Source organism: Mastigoproctus giganteus, chromosome 10, assembly GCF_048544385.1.
Source record: "Mastigoproctus giganteus isolate SK-2022 chromosome 10, ASM4854438v1, whole genome shotgun sequence".
NCBI classification, from domain to species: domain Eukaryota; kingdom Metazoa; phylum Arthropoda; class Arachnida; order Uropygi; family Thelyphonidae; genus Mastigoproctus; species Mastigoproctus giganteus.
In genome coordinates this window covers 207,987,534-208,011,731 of record NC_143584.1, presented here as the reverse complement: position 1 = coordinate 208,011,731, position 24,198 = coordinate 207,987,534, and the positions used below count along the sequence as shown (strand labels likewise).

The following is a 24,198-nucleotide window of genomic DNA, read 5'->3' as shown; positions in this document are numbered from 1 at the left end:
TCTATTAACATAACCATGGTAGGTAACACCAATCTTCCAAGATTAATAAAGATTGCAGCAATATTGTCCAAGTAGCCTCCAATTTAAACTGGGGAAGTGTGGACAACAACAAATTGGAAACAACCTTGTAGCAGGATGACTAGTGGTTGAAATAAGTTTAGGTGTTATTGCATACCTCAAAACTGAACATGAGTACTCATATCCCCCCCCCCCCACATGCAAATGTAAATCTATGTCTGAGCTATAACTGAATTCTTGTCAAGATGATCCTGCAGTGCTTCCATTAATTTTCCTGGAACAGAAGTTAAACTCACAGGTCTATAATTACTTGTGTCAGCCTTTGATCCTCTTTTGTGAATTGGGGTTACATTTGCACATCTCCAGTCTGTGGTAACTCCCCTGAGTCTAAGGAAGCTCTCATAATTATGGCTAACAGATTGCTTGCTTCCTTTGCTGCCTCCTTTAATATAACTGGATACATCCCATCCACCCCAGGTGCCTTTCTTGTATTTATCTTCAACAATTTCTCCTCCACTTTACTCTCAATTATTACAAGATCATCTAGCTCACTGCCAGTGTTTACTTCATCTGTGGCATTCCCCTTCCTGAATAACTCCTCTTGTGTGAATGTAGATGCAAAATATTGATTTAGTTTGTTAGCTACCTGAGCAAGATCATGAACAGTTGAACCATCGATATCAAGTGGACCAATCTGATTCATCCCCTTCCTTCTAGAGTTTACATAAGTAAAGAACTCCTTGCTGTTTTTATTTGCATCCCTTGCCAAAGATTTCTCGTAATCTGCCTTTGCCTGCCTAACCTCCTTTGTAACTTGGTTACAGATCAACTTGTATCTATCATAGGCTTCTGTGTCATGTGTTAATTTGTATGTATCCCATGCATTTTTCTTCTCTACCATATGTCTCATTAGTTCATCTGACATCCATTTAGGCCTGAACCTTGAACAATATTTCTTAGTTGGTATGTAAACCCTAGTAGCTTCCAAGATAAGTTCTTTGAATGCTTCCCATTTTGAGTTTGCTGTTGGTAACATCATCAGTTGGTCCCACTATGTAGAATTTAAATACTGTCTCAGACCATTGTAGTCGCCTTTACGAAAGCAATAACCCTTCCGGAAGCAATAATCCTTCCTGCATAAAGAATCACTACTGATAATCAAATCAAGAGTATTGCTCCCTCTAGTTGCCTCCCGAACATGCTGATTTAGAAAACAATCATCCAATAAATCCACAAAAGCCTTACTAGTGTGTGAGTGACCAACCCATAAATTCCAGTCAATATCTGGGAAATTAAAAAATCCCCCATTATAAGACTCTCTGATTTACTGGCCCACTCTATTCCCCTGTACAGTTTCTTATTATACTCATCAGAGTCATTAGGCCTATAGCACACTCCTACTCTCAATTTTGATCTCCCAATGCTTATGTCACACCAAATTGACTCAACACTGCACTGTCCAGCGATGTCGACTAGCTTCACTTCATAATAAAACACGCCTGCGTGTTCTGGATTCATAATTTATTTTTATTTTTGTTACACAGAGCATTAAAACTATGATAAATGAATTAGCTTTCGGCTGGGTGGCAGCCTTCATCAGATTAAAATACTTTGAATGGCAGTTGGAATAGAGATGCACTGCCAGGATGGTGCGTGAGGCACGTGGTTAATTGTTGATGTTTGTGGCTGTGACGTATGGTGGTGACATAGCCAGCGTTTGTCTATGGACAGAATTACTGCTTCTGTGATGGGGTTAAGTTGACAACCACTGTTCCTGTTCAACGAGGTATCCGAGCATTTTATACTTAACGATTCCAACCAGGTGCGCCTTAGGTAATGGTGGGTCTACAACCACGACATCGCGGTGTGGGTCGATGTCGTGGTGGGTTGTCCAGACATGCTTGGCAATAGCTGAGTGTTCTACATCCGCCAAACGGATCGCCCTTTTATGTTCTGAGAGGCGTTTCTCGAGTCGACGTCCAGTCTCTCCAAAGTAGCAGCTCGTGCAGTCACGGCAAGAGATGCGATAGACCAAACCACTCTGTAGAAGGGTGGGGACAGGTGTTTTTATGTTGGAAAGGAGAGAATGCAGTTTCTTGCCCGGGAGTTGGGTGCACTTGATCCCATGCGATCTTAGGATTCTACCGATCTGCTGTGACAGGTTGGGGTAGTATGGGATGAATGCCCTCGTGGAAGACGCGACGCTGTTGGTCGTCACGTCGCGTGTTTGTAGATCACACCTGTTAAGGACATCGATGGGGTAGCCACACCTCGTAAGGTCTACTTTGACTCTGGTGATCTCTTTGCGCCTTTCATCTGCAGAGCTGGAGTGTGTCCAGGCGCGAGTTAGCAAGGTTCGGGCGGTTGAGAGGAGGTGGCCCCGTGCGTGTGCTGACTGGAAGTTGGTAAATTGGCCAGCACACATAGGCTTACGATAAACTGTCGTCTTCAAGCATGTGTCTTCGCGCCGGACAAGTGTATCTAGGTATGGTATAGAGTTGTTCGACTCCAGCTCAATCGTGAATTTTATGAAGGGCGACAGGGAGTTGAGGTGGGTTAGGAGTCGCTGACCTGAGTCTCTAGGGATCACTACGAACACATCGTCTACATAGCGACACCAAAAGGCGATGTGATCCGGTGCGTGTGTAAACGCACGTCCCTCTAACTCCTCCATCACGATGTTTGCTGTGACTGAGCTGACAGGGGAACCCATGGCTGTGCCATGTATCTGCTGGTAAATTGAACCATTAAACATGATTGCACCCCCTGTTAAGCACAGTCTGAGGGCGGCAGAAATGTCATCAGGCGTCAGCTTAGTTCTGTCACTAAGGGTTCCATCATTATCCAAGAGTTGTTTTGCGCAAGAGATGGCAAGTTCCACTGGGATGGAGGTAAAGAGTGATACGACATCGAACGATGCCATGACTTGATCTTGCGAGATGGATATAGTGCGGATCCTTTCTATGAACTCAACACTGTTGGAGACGGTGTAGGTGGTCTTGCCAACTAGAGGAGAAAGAAGTCTCGAGACAAATTTAGACAGCTCGTAAGTCGGTGATCCACAGCAGGATACAATAGGTCTTAGTGGCGTGCCTTCTTTGTGCACTTTCGGCAGGCCGTAAAACCGTGGGATCTGACACCCGGAGGCACGGAGGTGATTACGGGTTGACTGTGTGATTTTCCCTTGCTTCAGCCAAGTGTTGACAAGGATATTCACCTCTGACTCCCATCGTTCCAAAGCCTTGTTGGGGTTGATGGTTAGGGGTTTGTAGACGGTAGTGTCTCGTAAGAGCAGTAAGGCTTTCACCATGTAATCAGTGTGGTTCATTACAACTGTACGACGGCCTTTGTCCGCCGGTAGAATGACGATGGACGAATCCCGTTTCAGTGCCTTGAGGGTAGAAATCTGTATACGGCTGAGGTTTGAAGAGACGGGGCGAGCATGGTGTAGAACTGCTGCAGTCTTTAAGCGGATTGCATTGGCTACATCTTCTGGGAGGCGTGATAAGCTTGCTTCCACACCCAAGGCGATGTCGGTGATCGGTGGGTGCTTTGGAAGAACGGCAAATGTCATGCCAAGGGTCAATAAGTTTATTTGTTCTGCAGATAACTGCTTGCTGCTTAGGTTCAATACGAAATCCGTGCAATTTGTGAGATACATTACGCTGGCGCCGAAATTGACGGGATTCATTAATCAAAGTATTGAACTTACGTTTCTGTCGGGCACAATAACGATCTGATTCTCTGACGGCCTGGCAACATAAAGTATTGATTACCTTGGTGTAAATAGGATCGGGAATCAGAGCCTTAAGGTCGGCAAGTAGGGCTGCTTTGCTCGCTGAAGCACGTTGTATGTCACGATGGAGGCAGCCGATCCATATGCGTAGAGTTCTGAAGCCGAAGTTCCGACAGGCACATCCCATACACTCACTAGGAAACGGTTGTTTGTAGCGAAACCCTTTCGGTATAATCCAGTTAGCTTTGCATCTATGTGCAAACCTCAGGTGTTGCCTGCTACGGGCTATGAAGATAAAATCTTTCTGGAGTCTCACGACCATATATGTTGGTTGGCCAAGAATAGTCCGTACATAATAAAACACGCCTGCGTGCTCTGGATTCATAATTTATTTTTATTTTTGTTACACAGAGCATTAAAACATTAGAGCATTGATGTTTTGAGCAATACCTCAAACTCCTAGCATTGGTGTACACGCAAGTATACATGCACCTGTTCTTTTTCTTAGCTACCCTAACACAACCCATGTGTTTACTTGTACTCCAATGACTCCCAGCAGTCTCTGAAATATCCTGCATCTTATTTTCCAAGCTGTGCTCATTCCAATAGAAGCAGTGCAAGAATCACTTTCACAATCACTTTTATAGCATAGCAACTAACTCTAACCCTGCTACTGGCAAGGTATGTGGCATGTAAACAATGTTACAGATTTATGCTGAATTTATTACATAAGCAATATATCAATTTTGGATGTAGAGCATGTGTTTACGGCATAATATTAATTTTTCCTAGATCATTATATCCTTTGAAGTTTATAACCACGTGACCTATATTGATTAGTGATATTATCTGCAATAATGATACATGTATAAAAACTAGGATCTCTTTCATACCAGTTAGCATATCGGAAAATTCCTCTTATGTCCACTTCTCTCAGAGCACCATCTAATATTGGTAACTTCAATTCTGGCTGCCCTAATCCAACAAGCACTATACAGCCACCAGATTTAGTAGCCTAAAATAATATAAGAAGGGTATGCGAATAACAAACATGTAAAAGATAATTTTTTTTTATATATATATAATATCCAAAAAGAGATTTATTAGATACATTAAGGAATTTCTCAAGTACATGTCTTAAACTTCAATAAATTTAATGTTATAAAAGTTCTACAAAGATTTTAATTTTTTACAAAGTTTGTAAGCCTTTTATATTAAATTATAGTATGTTTTAAGTTTATATTAAGTTAATATTAGCCATATGAAACAAAGCCCCAGGATTTTACTGCACAAACCAAAAATAAGTAAATATGATAAAAAAAATAAACTAAGTCACACAGGTACTTATCCAATTAACTTTGGAATTTCCCCAGGCTTTAAATTTCAACTACTCACAATAATTAACAATTTGCTGACTAAAAGATTTCCCATAATCCAGTCTATACCTCTTTCTCCATAATTTGAATTTATGGTCCCTCTAGAATTATAACTGGGTACTTCTCACTTTCATTTTACTGTTGCTTCTCAGAGTGTAAATTTTTCACAATACTACTTTCCACACAAGACCTTTCAGTAGTCCATGTGCAACTTGCAAGAGTATATGTCAGCCTGAATTTCATCCACCTATAAGGTGTAATAAATTTAACCAATCAATTATAATATAATTAAATTCAGCCACATCAAGTCCAATAAAATTAGACATGTGGCTGAATTTATATCATTTGAAGAGCTACTTTCATGATTCTAGAACTAGGGACCATAAATTCAAATTATGAAGAAAAGGTTTAGACTGGATTGTGGGAGGTTTTCTTTTAGCCAGCAAGTTGTTAATCATTGGAATAAGTTACTACTATAAGTATCTGTGGTTGAAAGCCTGGAGAAATTTAAAAGTCAACTGGATAGGTACCAATGTGAATAGGGAAATGAATAGGTAGTTTATTTTATCTTATTTACTTATTTTTTTGTTGGTGCACCAAAATCCTGGGACTGTCTCACATGGCTAATACTAACTTAAATACTCTCTTGGGAATCTGAATAAACCTAATTATATAAGGTAGGGGATATCAAAAAGTTCGTATCCTTACCTAGAAAGGTGAAACTTCATAGGACTTTAATCCTTTCTATGTATTCTCCATGTATAGTAACACATTTCTCCCATCTATAGATCAGTTGTTTAATGCCTTTATCATAGAAGTCCGCACTTTTTGCCTGAAACCACGATTTCACTTCACTAATGACTTCCCAAGACAAATCAAAGCGGCATCAATGCAATGGTTTTTCCATTTCTCGAAACAAGAAGTCTGACGGTACTAGGTCAGAAGAATAGGGTGGGTGCTGCAGTAGTTCGAAGCCGCACTGGGCAACAAAGTTCGTGGTGGCAATGGCTGTGAGCTGGTGCATTGTCTGACAGAAGATGGACACCTTTGGTTAACATTCCACACCTTTTCACCTTCAAAGCATCGTAACTTTTTCAAAAGATTTCTGTATTATTCTCCCGTAAGTGTGGAACCACGAGGTAATCTGTCAGGATAACCCCTTTTCTGTCCTAAAACACAGACATTACCTTCTTCACAGATGGAGTGGTCTTTGCCCTTTTTGGGAGGTGGGGAGGAGGTGTGCTTCCACTGCTTTGACATGTCTTTAATCTCCAGATCATACTGCTACACCCAGCATTTGTTTGCACGTGTGCATCAAAATTTGTGCGATTATGGGTCATTTAGGGGTAACAGGAGTAGTGCAGGCAGACCACGTTCGACGCGAACTCCTGCCATGAAAAAAAGTGTGTTGAATGCCGTCCAGAATAATCCTACTACCAGCACACGTGCCGTTGCCTCTGCCTTAGGAGTGTCTCGTTGCAGTGTACAGCATGTCTGGCACGACGATTCCTTACACCCCTTTCATCTCCAAAGGGTTCAGTTACTGCTTCCCCAAGATCATCCTGCATGTGTGGCTTTTGTGCAGTGGTTTCTCCAAGAAAGTGTTCAAGACTTGAATTTTCCTGCCCATGTTTTGTTCATGGATGAGGCTTATTTCACTCGGGAAGGCTTATTCAATCAGAACAATGCTCATGTGTGGGCCCACGACAACCCACACGGTATGCACCCCCATGCAGCACAACATTGCTTCGCAATAAATGTGTGGGCAGGTGTGGTCGGTGACTGCTTAGTCGCCCATACCTGTTACTATACTACATGAACTCCACTAAATATCAGATCTTTCTTGAACAAGTTCTACCAGGGTTACTTGACTATGTTCCAGCAAATGGGAGATGCAACATTTGGTTTCAACATGACGGGGTGCCTGCCCATTATGGAAGGTGTGTTTGTGACCATTTGAACAGGCATTTTGGGTGTCGATGGATTGGCCGTGGTGGACCTGTTGCCTGGCCCCCATGCTCACCTGATTTATTGAGCCTTTATGTCTTTCTGTGGGGGGCCCTCAAATCTACCTTGTATGAATCGCCTGTGGAGACAGAAACTGATCTAGTGGCGAGATTCGTCTGTGCTGCTGCCAAAGAAACTCCAGGTGTGTTCGACCGTGTCTGCCAATCCATGCTGCATCGGTGTCACGGGGTGGAACCTTCAATCATCTGTTGTAACATTGTATTGGTTTTCTACTGTGGAAACGATTGTTAGAAGACTATTTCCTCATGATCTTCCTCAAGATGATTCACCTGAACAAACGGAGATACGCCGGATGAACTCTGAGTTTACAGGAGCAGGTGACGCTGAAGCTGAACTCTTCAGTTTGGAGTTGGGTGCAGCAGTAGCTAAATTGAACGTTAAGAAATGTCCAGGTTTGGACTTAATTGAAAATCAAGTAATCATTAAGTTTTATGATTACTTTCCTCAAATTATGTTAAATTTGTTTAATAAATGTTTCACTGAAGGTACTTTTCCAAGACCGTGGAAGATGGCACTGCTAAAGATATTGCATAAGCCTGGTAAGCCCAGGACTGATCCGAGAGCATACAGACCAATTTCTCTCTTGGCGAACATGGGTAAGGTTTATGAAAGGTTACTTGCTCCCAGAATTTCTGCGATGTTAGAGGATAAGCATCTGTGTTCTGCTGATTAGCATGGATTTAAGAAGGGGCACTCTACAGAGGACGCCATAACATCTCTTTTAAAGTACATTAAGGATTCTTCTGAGAAATATGTTCTTATGGTCTTTATAGACTTCGAAGGAGCATTTGATTCGGTATGGTGGGAAAGTGCCCTTCGATCTCTAGTGCTTGCAGAGTGTAATAGTTACATATTTAACACTATAAGGTCATACTTTCAGGACAGATTTATTACTGTGCATGCACGTCATCTGTCATATAGTGCCAGTGTCTCGAGAGGCTGTCCTCAAGGTTCGGTTTTGGGACCTCTCTTTTGGAATGCAGTTTTAGATCAGTGGCTTGTTAAGGAGAGTACAGAGTTTGCTAAGATAGCTTATGCTGATGACCTTGTGATTGGAGTTTCTGGGCGCTCCAGATTTATATTGGAAAGAAAAATACAGTCAGTTTTAGATGATTTAATGGAGTGGGCCAATTTGAACAAATTGAAGATCTCTGCAAGTAAGACCTGTTTTATGGTTTTTAAGAAACAATTTGATTACAGCAGACCTCCAAGAGTTCTTTTAGGTGGAGTTCAAATTCCTTATGTTGCTAAAACTAAGTATTTGGGATTAATCATAGATGACAAACTTTCCTTTTTCCCACATGTTTCACACCTAAATGTAAAAGTAAGACACTTTACAGGCTCCATTGCTAGGATTTCTCGTAAGGAGTGGGGATTGAATAAGAGGGTGTTGTCATTGTATTATAAGACTATTTTTCTCCAGATAGTGGCATATGCGGCTGTTGTTTGGTTTTCTGTGGTAACTAAAACTAGGATTCGATCGAAACTTTTATCGCTTCAGCGCTCTATGTTATTAACTTTATTGAAAGTACCTAGAACAGCGTCTACAAACGCCCTACAGGTAATTGCTGGTACCATGCCATTGGATTTATTTATTGTCTACAGAGGGTTTTTGTACAAATTGAAAAAGGGTACATCAGTAACGTTTTTGGATATTACAATTGATTTGGAGAATAATATTAAAGAAGAAAAACAACGAATATGGAACAAATTAATGGATTTATGGCAGACCAGATGGGAAAGTGGTGATGTTGGAGCTGTGACGAGGAAATATATTCCCCAGGTGAACTATGCATTGGCAAAAACCGTGGCATCTTGGTTTACGCCTTCTATGTACACTTCTTATTTGTTAACAGGACACGGCTCACTTAGGGCCAAATTATATGAGAGAGGGTTGGAGACAGATCCTTTCTGTACATGTGGCGAGCAGGAGTCTTGGATGCATGTAATTTTTTTATGTCGGGAGTATGAAGACCAAAGGCGGATTTTGATGGCGCATATTCCTGACTTATCATTTGATACAGTGCATTTGCTTATTGCAAATCGTGACTGTTTTAATTTATTTCAGGAGTTTTCAGCTGCTGTTTTTGCAAGAAGAACTGTTCTCAGAGCCTTTCTTCAGAGGCAAACCTAGTGTCTTAATTGTCTTCATGGAGTTTCACTATTTGTTTCTACATCTGGCTGGCGGCTGGGGTGCTGGACCTGATTCATGGTGTTGGGTCAGGTGCTCTGGTTGGTTGTCTTTTGTGCTGCGATCATGAATACTCCATTCTGGATTCTGCCGTGCTGGATCAGATTCATTGCGTCGGGTCTGGTGGTCTAAAGGTTCTATTATCCATGGCGTACAGTTGGAGATTGCTGAATAGTATCGTTATTGGTTTTGGAGGTTCCAGTGCATGTGAAACAGCAGCTGAAGAAATATTCAGTTGAGCTGTGATTTTTGAAGTTTATAGTTGTGCTATCCAGACTATTGAATATTATTGTGTTTTATTATATGTGTTTTTTTTTTTTTTCCCCCTGCTGGCTCCTGGTATGGGCAACCCGGGGAGCGGGATTGCTGGCACTCACTGGTATTGCACTACCTCCAGTGGGTGCGGGATTTCAAGTGCGAATTGCGCTACAGTAAAATCAGACTCAGGTAATTTAACATACTTTTTAAGGACTGCTTTGTAAAGACTATATATTCCCAAGTTCTCAAGGTAGATTTGGGCTTATGCCTGGGAGCTACCCTGAATAAGAACACACTTGCACACACACACGAGAGTTTAATGTTTGTCAGAGCATATAATTACATGTAAATATATCTTGTATATAAATCATGTATATACTTTTATGTACATAATGTTGAGACTATATTGTGTGTAATTAATAAATGAATGAATGAAAAAAAAATGTTGTAACATTGTGAAATGCATACATCTCGTACTCCATTGTTAATATTATGTCAAATAAATGTTTGCCACTAATTACTGTCTTGTGTCATTTCTGCTTCTTGTGCCTCTGTTACTACTTTCCCGTGACGTTTCCGGTTATGGGCTCCTATGTGATTCACATTCCTTTAGATGTTACCTGCCGACCGGGCTAGCCGAGTGGGTAAAGTACCTGCCCGGCAACCCAAAGGTCGCGGGTTTGATTCCCGCCTCGGGCTTGGATCAAAGTACTGCAAAAACCTTGGGAGGTGCAATATGGCCACAGAAGGCGGTGCGCCAACAACTACCAAATTAAAAAAAAAAAAAAAAAAGTTACCTACCTCCCCTAAACGTTTGTACCAATATTTTTGAGACACCCTGTATATGTATATAAATAAACCCCAGTTCTATACCACTTAAATTAGAAAAAACAAAACAAGCCTTTATATCACTTATACAAGCATAATTCATTTTAAAATGTTTATTAGTGTAGTCTGAATCCTGAAACATCATCAAATAACAATTTAGTGTTGATATTGTGCTTGTAAATGATTGAAGTATCAATGAATATTAATTTTGTTTTTTCCCAATCCATGTTGTAAAAGATCCACAGTTTGTCATTTTCTAACCATATTACACTGCATGAGTTCTTATGTTATTCTAGTTCAGCAGGACTTTTCAAACTTATTGGGTACAGAATCCTTTTTCAGGTTAAAGTCTTCCATGGAATCCTTTTGTAAATCTCAATCTCCTAATATCTTTAAAATCAGTGGTGTGTAAAAATTAAACAACAATGAATGAAAAAAATTAATAGAACACTTGCAGAGAAACTGGGATATCTTTGGTTCTGCAGAATACACTTTAAAAACCACTGCTCTAGACCAGTGGTTCCCAAACTACTGAGATCTACGGACCCCTTCAAAAATCAAAAAATGTTTGCCAAACCCTATATATATATATATGGTCGACCAACGTTTCACAGACCCGCTGGAACTGGTCGATGGACCCCAGTTTGGAAAATGCTCTAGACAGTTCTTGGATATTTCTTACTCCATATTAAAATATCAATATATATCAAAATCCTTTATCTCAGACTCTTTTCTGCATTATCTGCACCTCTTTCAGTGAAAAAAAAAAAAGAGGAAAGATTGTACAATTGTTCTCTCTCTCATTAAAAATATCATGAAACCTTAGGATTTCACAGGACCCATCCAGTTCTGTTGTGCACTGTCAAAAAAATGTTGTGCACCACGAGGAAAGATTGCAACTATGTCGGCTACAGAGCTTGGCAACCAGGCACCTCAGGGGGGATCCGATTGAAGTTTACAAGGCTCTGAGAGGGGCTGATAAAATGAATGAAGACAGAATTTTCACTGTTATAAAGAATTCCAGAACCAGGGGCCATAATTCAAATTATAGGAGAAGAGGTTTAGACTAGATTTTATGAAGTTTTCTTTTATCTAGCGAGTTGGTTACTGGAACAAGTTGCCTTTGCAAGTAGTTGAGGCAGACAGTTTGAAGAAATTCAAAGGTAACCGGATGGTTACCTATGTAACAAGGGAAGTGCATAATTTGTATTTTCTTATCTACTTCTCTCTCTTTTTTGGCCAATACAGTAAAAGCAGTGGCTTCCTTGCAATTGGTAATACTAATAAGTCTGTACAAGTACATGCATTTGTGGCCCTATCTGCATGTGATGCTAATTGAACCCTGAAAAGTTCACAGGAATGTATTCACTATCTGAGACTGGTTAACTGCAACCCTGATTGGAATGGCCTTTAAAAATTATTCTCCAGCTTCCAAAGGGATTTGAAGCCATACCTCTTGAAATGAGTGACAAGTAATGAAACACTATGCTGTCACATAATTTAAATGCTGTATATCAAAAAGGCTGCCGTAGCCTAGTGGTCAGGCGCGCGGGTGCATAAGTACACGTGCCTTGAGTGACCAGGGTTCAAGTCCATGACTGCTGAATACGGCGCTGTTTCTTGTATTCTGTGTATCTTGTAAAACTCCTCTGACCGTTTGGTCGTCCCGGAAATTTATTTATTATTTAAAAAGGATGATTGACAATGAATATGCAATTTGAGATTAGTGAGTAAGACATGTAATGGTCAAACAATGCAATGTAAGGTTGATCAAGAGGGGGGGGGGATGCTAGGATACTTAATTTAAAAGTATTTTAAAGTAGTGATATATAGATAGATAGATAATAATACCTTGAGAGCTTTGGGATGGAACCTCAGAAGAAAAGGGTTAAGCACAACTAATGTAAAGTAGGTGGTGTTTGAAAATGCAGAGACATGAAAGCAATTCAGGATGTGTCTCCTTAGATTACAGGTATTGTTTTTCATAGCTTAGATTTCAAGAAATGTAAAAGTAATCTCTTTACTCATAAAAAAATTAATAAAATATTCTGCACATTATAACACTAATAAAAAAAAGTTTCAATGCATGAATTAGAAAGAAAAAGAAACATACTAAAATTCCTAGAGCAGCACATGTCTCTGCACCACTACACTCAATTGTGACATCAGGAGCATCACCTATTACACTATGGATTTTCTTCACCAGAGAATCATTTGGTTCTTTTGTCACTAATATGGTATGATCAGCACCAAGCTGTTTAGCTAAATCTAATCTTTGTTGAGAAATATCTATAACAGAAAAGTGAGAATAAAAAAAAGTAACAGAGTTACAAATTACATTTATTCTGTCACTAGTTGAATATGATATGCAATATTTTTAAAATTGTGCTAAATTTTATTTACACTACACATTACATTTACAAGGAGACTATTCATGGAAAAAATGCTAATCAGTTTAATACACATGCAATAAACTTTTACAAGATTAAGAGGCAAATATTAAATCATTTTTAAAAATACAGTGGATTCCGGTTATTTGGGCCACCGGTTAATCGGGGCAGCCATTTATTTGGGGCAAATCTTAAAAAACAGAACCCAATCGAGAAAATAGCCAGGGTTTACTTCGCTTAATTGGGACAAAATGCCGTTTAATCGGGGCAGGAGACCACAGCACTGGAGATCATCTACGATTGTCTGGAGGCCACAACCATAAAACAATTAGTGTTCACCTGTTTATTGGGCTTTTCTGTTAGTGCAATCTATCATAAACGGACAGTAAACTCAATCTTAGTGAATTTGCGATAATACCGACAGCTGGAATTCTGTGGGTTATTATGGTAAAACGTGTTTACACTTCCATGTAATCTTCAATCGTATAAAAAAATTAATTTTCAGATCTTCTCTTCATTCCTTTTTAGAGCTTTGTAACTTGTTACTCCATTCTGGCTTGCGCGTATCGTGTTACTTGCAATTTGTGTGTGCCGTGTCCCTTGTTATTGATTGCTTATCTTGTTACTGTTTTAAATTTTAACCCCCACCCACAAATGTCAGTGAACAGAAATGTCAACTAGTTAGTTAAAAATATCATGAAACTCATTTCTTCCGATATTCTTCCGATCGTATATTTCGTATATTCTTCCGTATATTCTTTCGTAACTTCTTTCGTATATTCTTCCGATTTTACGGTATCATTTAATTTTTTAATTGATAAGGTAATAAAGGGTAAATTTGTGCTTAATATATCTTTGCTTTTATAGCCTGTGGATAATATTCCTCCTATTTTCGCTAATTAGAATCACTGTTTAATAGAATTAAAATTCAATTCACAAACGTGATCACAATGACCGCCGCTTACTACACATCGTATAGTGAACGGTACTTTACTATGGTGACCCCATCGTAATGTGATTTGATTGTACACTGAACCAATTGTAAAGGGGGGGGGTACATTGTATTTTTAACTATTTACGTAAAACTTCGGATAATTGGGGCAGCCGCTTAATCGGGCCAAAATGCACTTGTCCCAATTAACCGGAATCGACTGTACCAAAAAAATTTCTGCAACGAGATTAATAAAAATATTGTCGTCACGGAACGCTAAATTGAATTTTATTAGTATAAAAGAATGGAGATTGTTAAGTGTCACTTTACTTCTTGTGAGCACAGACCACACTGAAATAATTTAGTCCCTTATTAAGAAGTTTAGTCTAAAATAATTTAGTAAATTTTATAAAATTATCTTCAATTCTTCAATTACAGGAATTTTTCTAGCAGGGATAAGGAGATGATTATCCACTTGTATAAGGCAATGGTCGGGCCACACCTTGAGTACTGTATACAGGTCTGGAGGCCTCATTTCAAGAAGGATGTAGAGCTGCTGGAACGAGTACAGAGAAGGGCAACAAGATTAGTAAATGGAACAAAGGGTTGCTCTTACAAAAAATAGGCTTAAGTTTTGCAGATTACAGTGCCTGGAGACTAGACACCTGCGAGGTGATCTGATTGAGGTGTATAAAGCCTTGAATGGTTTTAGCATGCTCAATGCTGATAGGATTTTTCTTCTTGCTCAGAATAATCACCTGAGAGGGCATAAATTCAAACTTAGGAAAGACAGATGTAGGATAGATGTGCGAAAGTTTGCCTTTAGCCAGCGGGTAGTTGGTTGGTGGAACAGACTTCCATCCTTTGTTGTGGAAGTTGATAGCCTAAATAAATTTAAGGCTGAGCTGGACATGTATTTAGAACACTAATGAGAGAGTTTTTTTTTTTTTTTTTTTTGGCTGATGCTGCATAAGCTTGCTTTCTTGCATTGTATGCCTCTACTAATGCTAATTTCCAGTCTGTTATTGCTGGTTGGTTTAGTTTTTAGTGGGTTGATGTACATCGGCTTTGCGCTTCCTTTTAGCAGTGAGTAGATAATGGAAATTGAATACAGGATTATTTTTAAGAAACCCCTATATTTTAACATTTTTAAATCATAATATCGTGTTATAAATTTAGTTTTGTATAATGTATTAATTTGATGTGAGTGTCAGGCTGAAGAACTTCCTATAAAAAAGGTATGAGTTGATCTCTATATTTTACAAAAAAAATTTACTTATCATTATTTATCAAATTAACAGTGCCAACTAATTTTGTAGTTTCATTATATAAAGCATCAATCACATCTAATCTGTCAAGAAGTTTTCTATGTTAAATGTATTTTAAGAATAATAACTGGTTACCTCAGTAAGTGTTTGTTCTAATTAAATTAAATTTTTTTCCAATTTTGCAAAGTTTCAATACCTGTTATACAGATGCATGCTGCTCCCATAGCCTTAGCAGTCATCAGGTTTACCAATCCTATTGGGCCTATTAAAAAAAAAAAAAAAAAAAACATACATACATATATATATACATACATACATACATATATAAAAAAACAAGAAATAAATTCTTCAGATACATCCTGATATACTTTAAAACTAGAAAAGTATAATTTTACTAAAATCAAACTCCTTGAATAATTCTTAAAAAGCTATAATGTAACTTCAAATTTATTATCAATAAATCAATATTATTATCAATATTGTGGGTCGAAAGTGTATATAACAAATTGTTACAATTTCAAAATTAAACTTGACTTCAATCGATTTTAATACTGCCTCAGTCTACTGGTATGTACAGTAAACCTTCAAAGACATTATATATATATATATATATATATATATATATATTATGTGAGGTAAAAGTTAGGTAAAAGTAATAAAAATAAATAAATATGGCTATGTAGCTATCATTAGAGGCAGCAAATGCACATCCTCCACATGATGCCTAATTATATCTGATAATTAAAATAAATGATATTTAAATAAAATCATCAGCCAGTAGTACGGCAATAATGCAGAGCGAAATGAAATGCAAAATAATATAAAATAAACAAACAGGGAAGGGAAAGTAGAGATAATAGGACAAAAAGGTAGTCGATAATCCCTTATATAATTTAGTCAATTAAGTCATTAAACCCAATTAATAAAAAACGATATAAATTTCAATAATGCCAATTATAAATAATTTAGCGGTACCGCCCTTGAAGGTACCAGTTCCAAAAGACGTGAAATATCACCAAAAAAGGGTTAAAGAAACTACCAAAAAACTAAAAGAACTAAAATATCAAAATAATAGACTGACCATCATGCCCCATATCGACAGAGGACCACGAGGCCAATAATGGTCATGGAATCGCTGCATTTCAATCGTCATACAAATCATCGCAAAGGCAGAGATATCGAAGAACCAAACCACCCCTCCATTCTCCGATAGATCAACCAATGCAGAGGATTTGCATGGCGGTGGTCCTTATGCAGCGAAAAATAATCTATAGAACAGACAGCACTCTTGATCAGAGCCACACCACTGACATAATGCAAGCTTAACCAGCTTATATAATAGAAAGGAAAAAGAAAAAAATATGGGGCTGACCATCATGCCCCATATCTGTCGATATGGGGCATGATGGTCAGTCTATTATTTTGATATTTTAGTTCTTTTAGTTTTTTGGTAGTTTCTTTAACCCTTTTTTGGTGATATTTCACGTCTTTTGGAACTGGTACCTTCAAGGGCGGTACCGCTAAATTATTTATAATTGGCATTATTGAAATTTATATCGTTTTTTATTAATTGGGTTTAATGACTTAATTGACTAAATTATATAAGGGATTATCGACTACCTTTTTGTCCTATTATCTCTACTTTCCCTTCCCTGTTTGTTTATTTTATATTATTTTGCATTTCATTTCGCTCTGCATTATTGCCGTACTACTGGCTGATGATTTTATTTAAATATCATTTATTTTAATTATCAGATATATATATATATATATATATATATATATATATATATATATATATATATATATAAAGAGAAAGGTATATCTTAAAACAATACACGATTTTTATACAGTTTTATTAGAATAAAGTGACTTTCTACATTTATCTTTGCCTACTTGTTTATTTCACAGATGACTAAGTGTAATATATATATATATATATATATATATATATATTTTTTTTTTTTTTTTTTTTTCAACAAAACTGATAGGACTAAAAAATTCATCTAGTAAAAAGGGAATTCTAATAACGAAGACAAAATTAACCTATTCAAATTGCAAAGCAGAAAAATATAAGTTACAGATAAAATACAGGATATTTCAAGAATTGAGGTCAAGTTTTTATTCATAGGAAAACTATATTATGTCAAAAACAATTCTAACCACATGTCATGTTTGTACATGTAGATTATATCTCAACAGACATTAAGGATATCTGGAGTAACTCTGATGCACCAATGTTGCATAGCTTCATTGTTATGTAGTAGATTTATAAACAACAGATATTAAGTGTTCCCAAAAGAAGAAGTCCAAGGGAATATTTTATCCAAGAGGGTCTTGCAAAATAGATTGACTATGCACACTCCTATGGGCAGAAAATCTGAATTGCAAAATCCTAATACAAATAAAAGTAATGATACAGTCAGTTCTGCTATAACACAGTATGTGTTCCTAAAATTCTCCGCATTATGGTATTTCACACATTAAAAACAACAGGGCTTATGGGGAATATAGGGATAGGGGCAGAGCACTTAAAAAAAAAAAAAAAAAAAAAAGTTCGGTCTGGTAAGTAAAACACTAAAAAAAAAAAGTTAGAAACCCAATAAAATTGCTAACACAGGTTTAAACATCATAAATTTCTAATAAATAAATAAATATTACAGTAAATACAGCACTTGACCTTGACAAGATATGAAGTTCACTTGACATTTCTGTTCACTGACATTTTCTTTTTTTGGATTGTAAAATTTAAAACAGTAAAAAAGATAAGCAGTCAATAATGACAAACACGGCATGCACAAATGAGACAAGTCTGCGAAGCTTAAAAAATAGGAATGAAGAAAAGATTCTGAAAATTTATTTATGTTTTTTGTATGATTGAAGATTTCATGGAAGGGGAAACACATTTCACCATAATAATTTAAAAACCCACAGAATTCCAGCTATCTGTATTATCACAAATGCAGTAAGATTGAGTTTAGTACCCATTTATATATAAATTGCATTGAAAAGCCTAATAAACTGGGAATTGCAAATTGTTTTATGGTAGTAACCTCCAGAAATGTGCTCCTCTGCTCACGCTATCACACCTCGTGAAATTTTTGTTGAAACAGAAAAATGTGAGCTCCTGAAAACATGAGTTGGCCTACAATATCACATGTTATCTTGTGAATACAGCAAATGACAACATATCCCTATCCAACCAATACAACTACAGTAAATTTTGAAATATAGCTCTCACACATTTGACATTTTTTAGGCTTCATAAACTTGTATGTATTGCTGCACAGATACATACAAGTTGCATTCACCTAGCATTACTCGCAGCGTTATTCACCTGGTGTTACTCACCTAGTGTTACTGCGCATGAGCCAATGTGAAAATTGCATTATACTCTCATTGTTCCCTAATATATCAGTCACATTGGAGCAAATTCGTATTATAGCAGAACTGCCTGTATGTCATCCAGACAGGAATATTACATATGCTATTACATCAGAAGTCATAGGATACTTGCGGTTATAAAAAAAAAAGGCATTTATATGTATTTTCCAGCAAAAAATTTGTGAGCTCTGCTGATATATGCCTTAAAGAAGAAATGCTGGCCACTGCAATTTTCTGACATTATTCCCTTCAAACCACAATCCTTTCTTCATAATATGGAGCATTGTTGTGATGGTAGGTGTGACCATAAAATTTCCACAATGTAGTGCATAAGAATGAACCAAAACATCAACTAGCATTAGTAGAGGCATATGATGCAAGAAAGCAATTTTTTTAGCATCAGCAAAAAAAAAAAAAAAAAAAACCCTTCCCAATTCACCAATCCATTAACACCAAATGTTTGTCTAGTTCTGCCTTGAATTAATTTAAGCTGACAGCTTCTACAATGACAGATGGAAGTTTGTTCCAGCAAACAACCACCCGTTGGGTAAACGCAAATTTCCGCACATCTATTCTGCAACTGTCTTTCCTCAATTTGAATTTATGCCCCCTCAGGTGACTAAATCTGAGCAAGAGGGAAAAATCCCATCAGCATTGAGCTTGCTCAAACCATTCAAAGCCCTATACACCTCAATCAATAAAGGATGAAGCCCAATAGTTTCATGCACTGTGATCAGTAGACCTAGCTAATACCATAAGAATTGTTGTTTTTGTTTGTTTGTTATTTGGTTTTTAGGAGCATTAGCAACTAAGGCCATATTGCTTCGGGAATATGCGGTGGTCATTCCCTTGACCTTTCCGCATCCTCCGTATTTGGTGGTGACGGGCTCGAACCCCGGTCTAATCAAGAAGCGTGTACTACGCACTGCTGTTCCTTCCCACCTGGCTACGGAGGTGCCCTACCATAAGAAACATCTCCAGACCATGGAGACTCCTCCCAACTTCAATTAGAATAACACAAATAGTAATCAGCATCCACATCCAAATGTTTCCATCAAAGTGGATGAGCACATATGACTTGCTTCATAGGATCCTCTTCCATTTATCAACAGTCCAGATTGTACCATGTAAATCAACAGCACTTTTTTTTTTCTTTTTTTTTTTAATCATATGCTTGTGAACTGCAGATATTATGTGAAAATTCATAGCATGAAACTATGTATTGTGGAAATGCATATAGGTTTACCTCTTGGATTCTGTGTCACCTTTGGACCTCCATTTCTTCAGAACACTACTAACTGCCAACTTTGGAAAGTTTTATTCCTGAGCAATAGCCTGCATAGATATTTTTTCCACATAACATCCAATTGCCATTTGAAATTCTCTGACTGTTAACTAGTTCCATATGTATTCTAAATGATTTTCATAATTTAGAATACATAAGTAAAATGGATTCTGGACTAACCATTAATCAAAATACTTTCATATTCACATACAACTTTCTATACCTTGAGGCAGATTGGTAGTTACAAGAGGAACTGAGAAATATCTTAAGTAGAAAGCTCTCAAATTTTTTTTTTTTTTTTTTTAAACTACAATTATCCCCCCAGCAATCATATGGGTTAGAGACCAAGAAACCTTCACAATTTACAAAACTTCAAATGGAAAATAATTAAAGTAATAGATAGAAGAGGATACATTCCATTAGAACTGATAAATGGAGAAATTTTTAAAAAACAGAAAGAGGAAAAATTAATGTAAATTATAGGTATGAAAATGTAATTATCTCACTTTCTAATAATTCAAAAAAAAAAAAAAAAAAAAAAAACCACCAGAAATGAGATTTTTGATATACTAGATGATGATCTCTTGAATTTACTGATGGATGAGCTACATGCCAAAGAGGTAGACAGTGGAGTTTGTTGCAGTGAGTAGACATCTTCAAAGGTTGTGATTTAAGTACTCATCTTTTTTAACTTCTTTATAGACATAAGATAGTAAAGCAGCTTCAGGTTTTTCAGCCACTACAATATACAAATTGACTTGTGGATGAATACTTGTACAGACATAATACATGATAAATCATGTGGAAAAAAAAGCACTATCATGAAAACAATTGCACCAAAAATCCCTGAAACAAAAAGAACCATTGTTTTTTACATAAATTTCAGAGTAACACAGGACAGGAAATTTAAAATTTGTGAAATTATATATTCAGTAGACCTAGCTGCTTGTGGCTCATGGGCAGAGGGTCAACCAGGAAATTTCTCAGCAGACCAATCACCATGTCCCATGGCTCTGGTAGGAGAGTGTACGGTAAACATGAATATCAGATAGCAATTTGATATTTTGAGAGTGCACCTTGTCAAGTTTTAAACATTTAATATAAAATGCTATATATCATTTGATGTATCCCAAAACTAATATTTGAAAAAAATTTGCAAATGGTCTTGAACCTCAACATCATTCATTTATGTTCATTTCAAGGTCCCCCACAGCCGCTCAATAACTCAAGTCATTAAGCATTTTGCCATAGGACAGTTTTTCTGCTTATGTGGCTGTAGCAGTACAGAAGAGCGTCAGTTATCTGGAATAATTAATGTCAGACCTATTCCAAATAGCAAAATTATCCAAATAATTAAACGTAAGGTAAAATTAAATAAATTCTGTTATGTATTACGGTAAAAGAAAAAGACTTTAAAGTGCATTAAAAAAAAATAATAATAACTTATACATAAAAATTTGCACATTTACATATGTATTATTCAAATAGCTATTTTACTGCAAATTTTATGCAGAAAAAAAAATTAAGTAATTTTTTAAATTAATGTTTGATCATTTTTTGTTTCATTTGTTGTGACTTTTTTTTTTTTGCTGCTTAATCTCTGAAGTTCCTTAATATATCAATTTTATTATATCACATTCTTCCTGGTTTTCTACCCATTTGATACAAATAGTTGGGAGAGTTGTTAATAACAGTATGCTGCTGCAACAGGATATGGGAAAGTTGGGCAGATAGGCTGAGAAGTGGTAACTGAAGTTTAACATTTACATATGCAACGTACTGCATATGGGTAGCAGTAACCACAGAAAAATGCTAACTGGGTGGTATTACACTCAGTGTAGTGGAGAATGAAAGAAACCTGGCGGTAACTGTGCAATCAGATATGAAGTTTTCTGACCAGTGCAGACAGGCTGCCAGAGTAGGTCATGGAGTCTTGTCAATGATATACAGGAATTTTACAAGCAGGGATAAAGAGGTGATTATCCCCTTGTATAAGGCAATGGTCAGGCCACACCTTGAGTACTGCGTACAGGACTAGAAGAATGTAGAGTTGCTAGAACAAGTACAGAGAAGGGCAACAAGGCTGGTGAGGGGAACAAAGGGGTGCTCTTACGAAGAAAGACTTAAATTCTGCAAATTACAGTGTCTGGATACTAGGTACCTGTGAGGTGATGATTGAGTTGTATAAGGCCTTGAATGAATTGAGCAGGCTTAAATGCTGATTGGATTCTTTCTCTTGCTCAGGTTACAAACCTGAGGGGACAAACTGAAATTGAGGAAAGACAGTTGTCGAATAGATGTGCAGAAATTTTCCTTTAGCCAGCAGGTAGTTGATTGCTGGAACAAACTTCCATCTGTCATTATGGTTTGTTTAGGAGTTTTATGGTGCATCAGCAGCATTGGCTATAATCCACCAAGTAAATGTCATTGTGGAAGTTGATAGCATAAATAAATTCAAGGCAGAACTAGACAAACATTTAGAAAGAATGGATGGGTGAAATGGGAAGGTTTTTTTTTTTTTTTGCTGATGCTGTACAAGCTTGCTTTCTTGCATCATATGCCTCTACTAATGCTAATTTCAGTGATGTTTCTTTTCATTGACATTTTACCATAAAAAAATAAATCGTATAGCTTCGGGCCGATAATATTCATATCGAATCTGGAGCTAAACTAAACATAATATGAAATGAAGAGAACAAGATATGTTGTGAAAAATTGGGTTCACAGAAGCAAGTGGCTAAACTATCACTCATAGTTTCTGAGAAAACCCATTAATCCTAATACAACATTTCACCAGATATATGATGTAAAAAAAACAGACAGAAATACTCTTATAGCATAATAAACATTTGTCACAAATACTACCATTAATGGAAAAAAAAGAAAAATCAGCCTTTCAAATTATTCCGGATAACTAATATTCTACTGTATTTCATTCCTGTCCTTTAAGGATGTATTCAAATGTGTGATTTCTATAAATCAAAATGGAAGGAAGAGAAAAAATTACTACCTGCTCCACACACCAGAACTTTGCTACCCAGAGATACACCTGCTCGTCGACATGCATGAACTGCTACTGAAAGGGGCTCTAATAATGCTCCTTCTTCTAAACTCACATGGTCTGGAAGCCTGAAATGCATAAGCTTGATTAGAAAATGAAATAAATAATCTTAATTAGTTATATATTTTTACATTCAAAGCCATGGCAAGAGAGAACCAATATGTGCTACATACACAGTATCAGTTTTTAAAAAAATTAAATAAAAATAAAATTTAATGACAGTCTTTTCTAATAAAAACTAGATAAGATACAGTGTTCAATTTTTTATAGACAAAGAGCTTTATATATAAGATTCAGAGCAGTGATCTGCTGAGAAAAGTTTTATGAAATAGCTTGCTTAAAAATCTTTATTCAATAAAAGTATTCATTTTAATTATATATTTAAGTTTGTTTTATTCTTAGAACAAATTAATGCTATAAATATTTTGATTTTCATTACACACATTTCAAAATTTTCATTTAATTTTCAGAATTGCTTAGAAGCAGCTGAAAAATGGTTCCTTAATCAGTTTCTCTGAGCAAGTTAATTATCAATAGGACTGACAAATGAGGAATTTCAAGTCAGCATCTATTGTCATTAAAATTATATTCACAAGACTGAAGCCTCTTTAAGCTTCTGTACTACTTATTACAACTGAAAAATTCTTTCTTTTTTTTTTTTAATTAAGTTATTGTTAAGTGATGGAAGTTCTTGTTTGTTAAATTCTAAATTTATTTAAATAATTTCATTGCACTGGAATTTAGTCTCATATTTTAAAACTTTTAAAATTTATTTAAATTTTTCTATGGTGTTTTTAAGCATTTTATCAATGACAAAGTCAACTAGGATTATCTGAGTTTAAGCAGTCTGATTTTTTTTATTTTTGATGCAATTATTCCTGACATTTATCCTGTTGTTTTGTGCACTACTGCTAACGGACATTGCCTAAATTACCATGTAACTCACCAGCAATAAACTAATATTACTAACACAGTGTCAAAATGCTCTCCCCACTTTACCTTTCATTTGATTTCACTACATAATGCATTTCAAAAATCAAGTAAGACTAAAAAATAATTAATAAAACAAAATGCAATTTTATGGCAACAAAAATGGCGCATAAAAAAAAAAAATCATGCAGCATCCTATGAAGGAATGTGACGTGTGCCACAGAACAGTTGTACATATAAGTGCAAACAGTTTTACCAGCTAATTATTTTGTTTTTGTTCACATAAAATGTAACTGCACAGCATCATGTATATATGAGATAAAAATGGTCCTTGCTCTCAATTATATTTTGGATTTTAGTTAGCTTAATTTGTATTACAATTTTGGCTGTTATTTGATTGTTTGTTTTCTGGATGAAAAACTAAAGTCTCAGGGAGAAAAAAACTGAAACGCTTGTCCAAAACTAACTCAGTCAGTGTGAAAAATGTTAACAAAAACTTCTTTTATCTTGATGA

At 36.6% G+C, this 24,198-nt stretch overlaps 1 protein-coding gene across 1 annotated transcript in view; it reads right to left on the bottom strand.

The window, feature by feature from the left end:
- LOC150079819 (sorbitol dehydrogenase-like) overlaps positions 1 to 24,198 on the bottom strand; it is a 46,523-nt gene that overhangs the window by 2,549 nt on the left and 19,776 nt on the right. Inside the window, exons 5-8 of the mRNA XM_090383784.1 lie at positions 22,704 to 22,822; positions 15,221 to 15,286; positions 12,549 to 12,724; positions 4,648 to 4,769 (exon numbers count right to left, since the gene is read on the bottom strand). Coding sequence (XP_090239910.1) covers positions 4,648 to 4,769; positions 12,549 to 12,724; positions 15,221 to 15,286; positions 22,704 to 22,822 — 483 coding nt within the window. The remainder of the gene's footprint in view (positions 1 to 4,647; positions 4,770 to 12,548; positions 12,725 to 15,220; positions 15,287 to 22,703; positions 22,823 to 24,198) is intronic.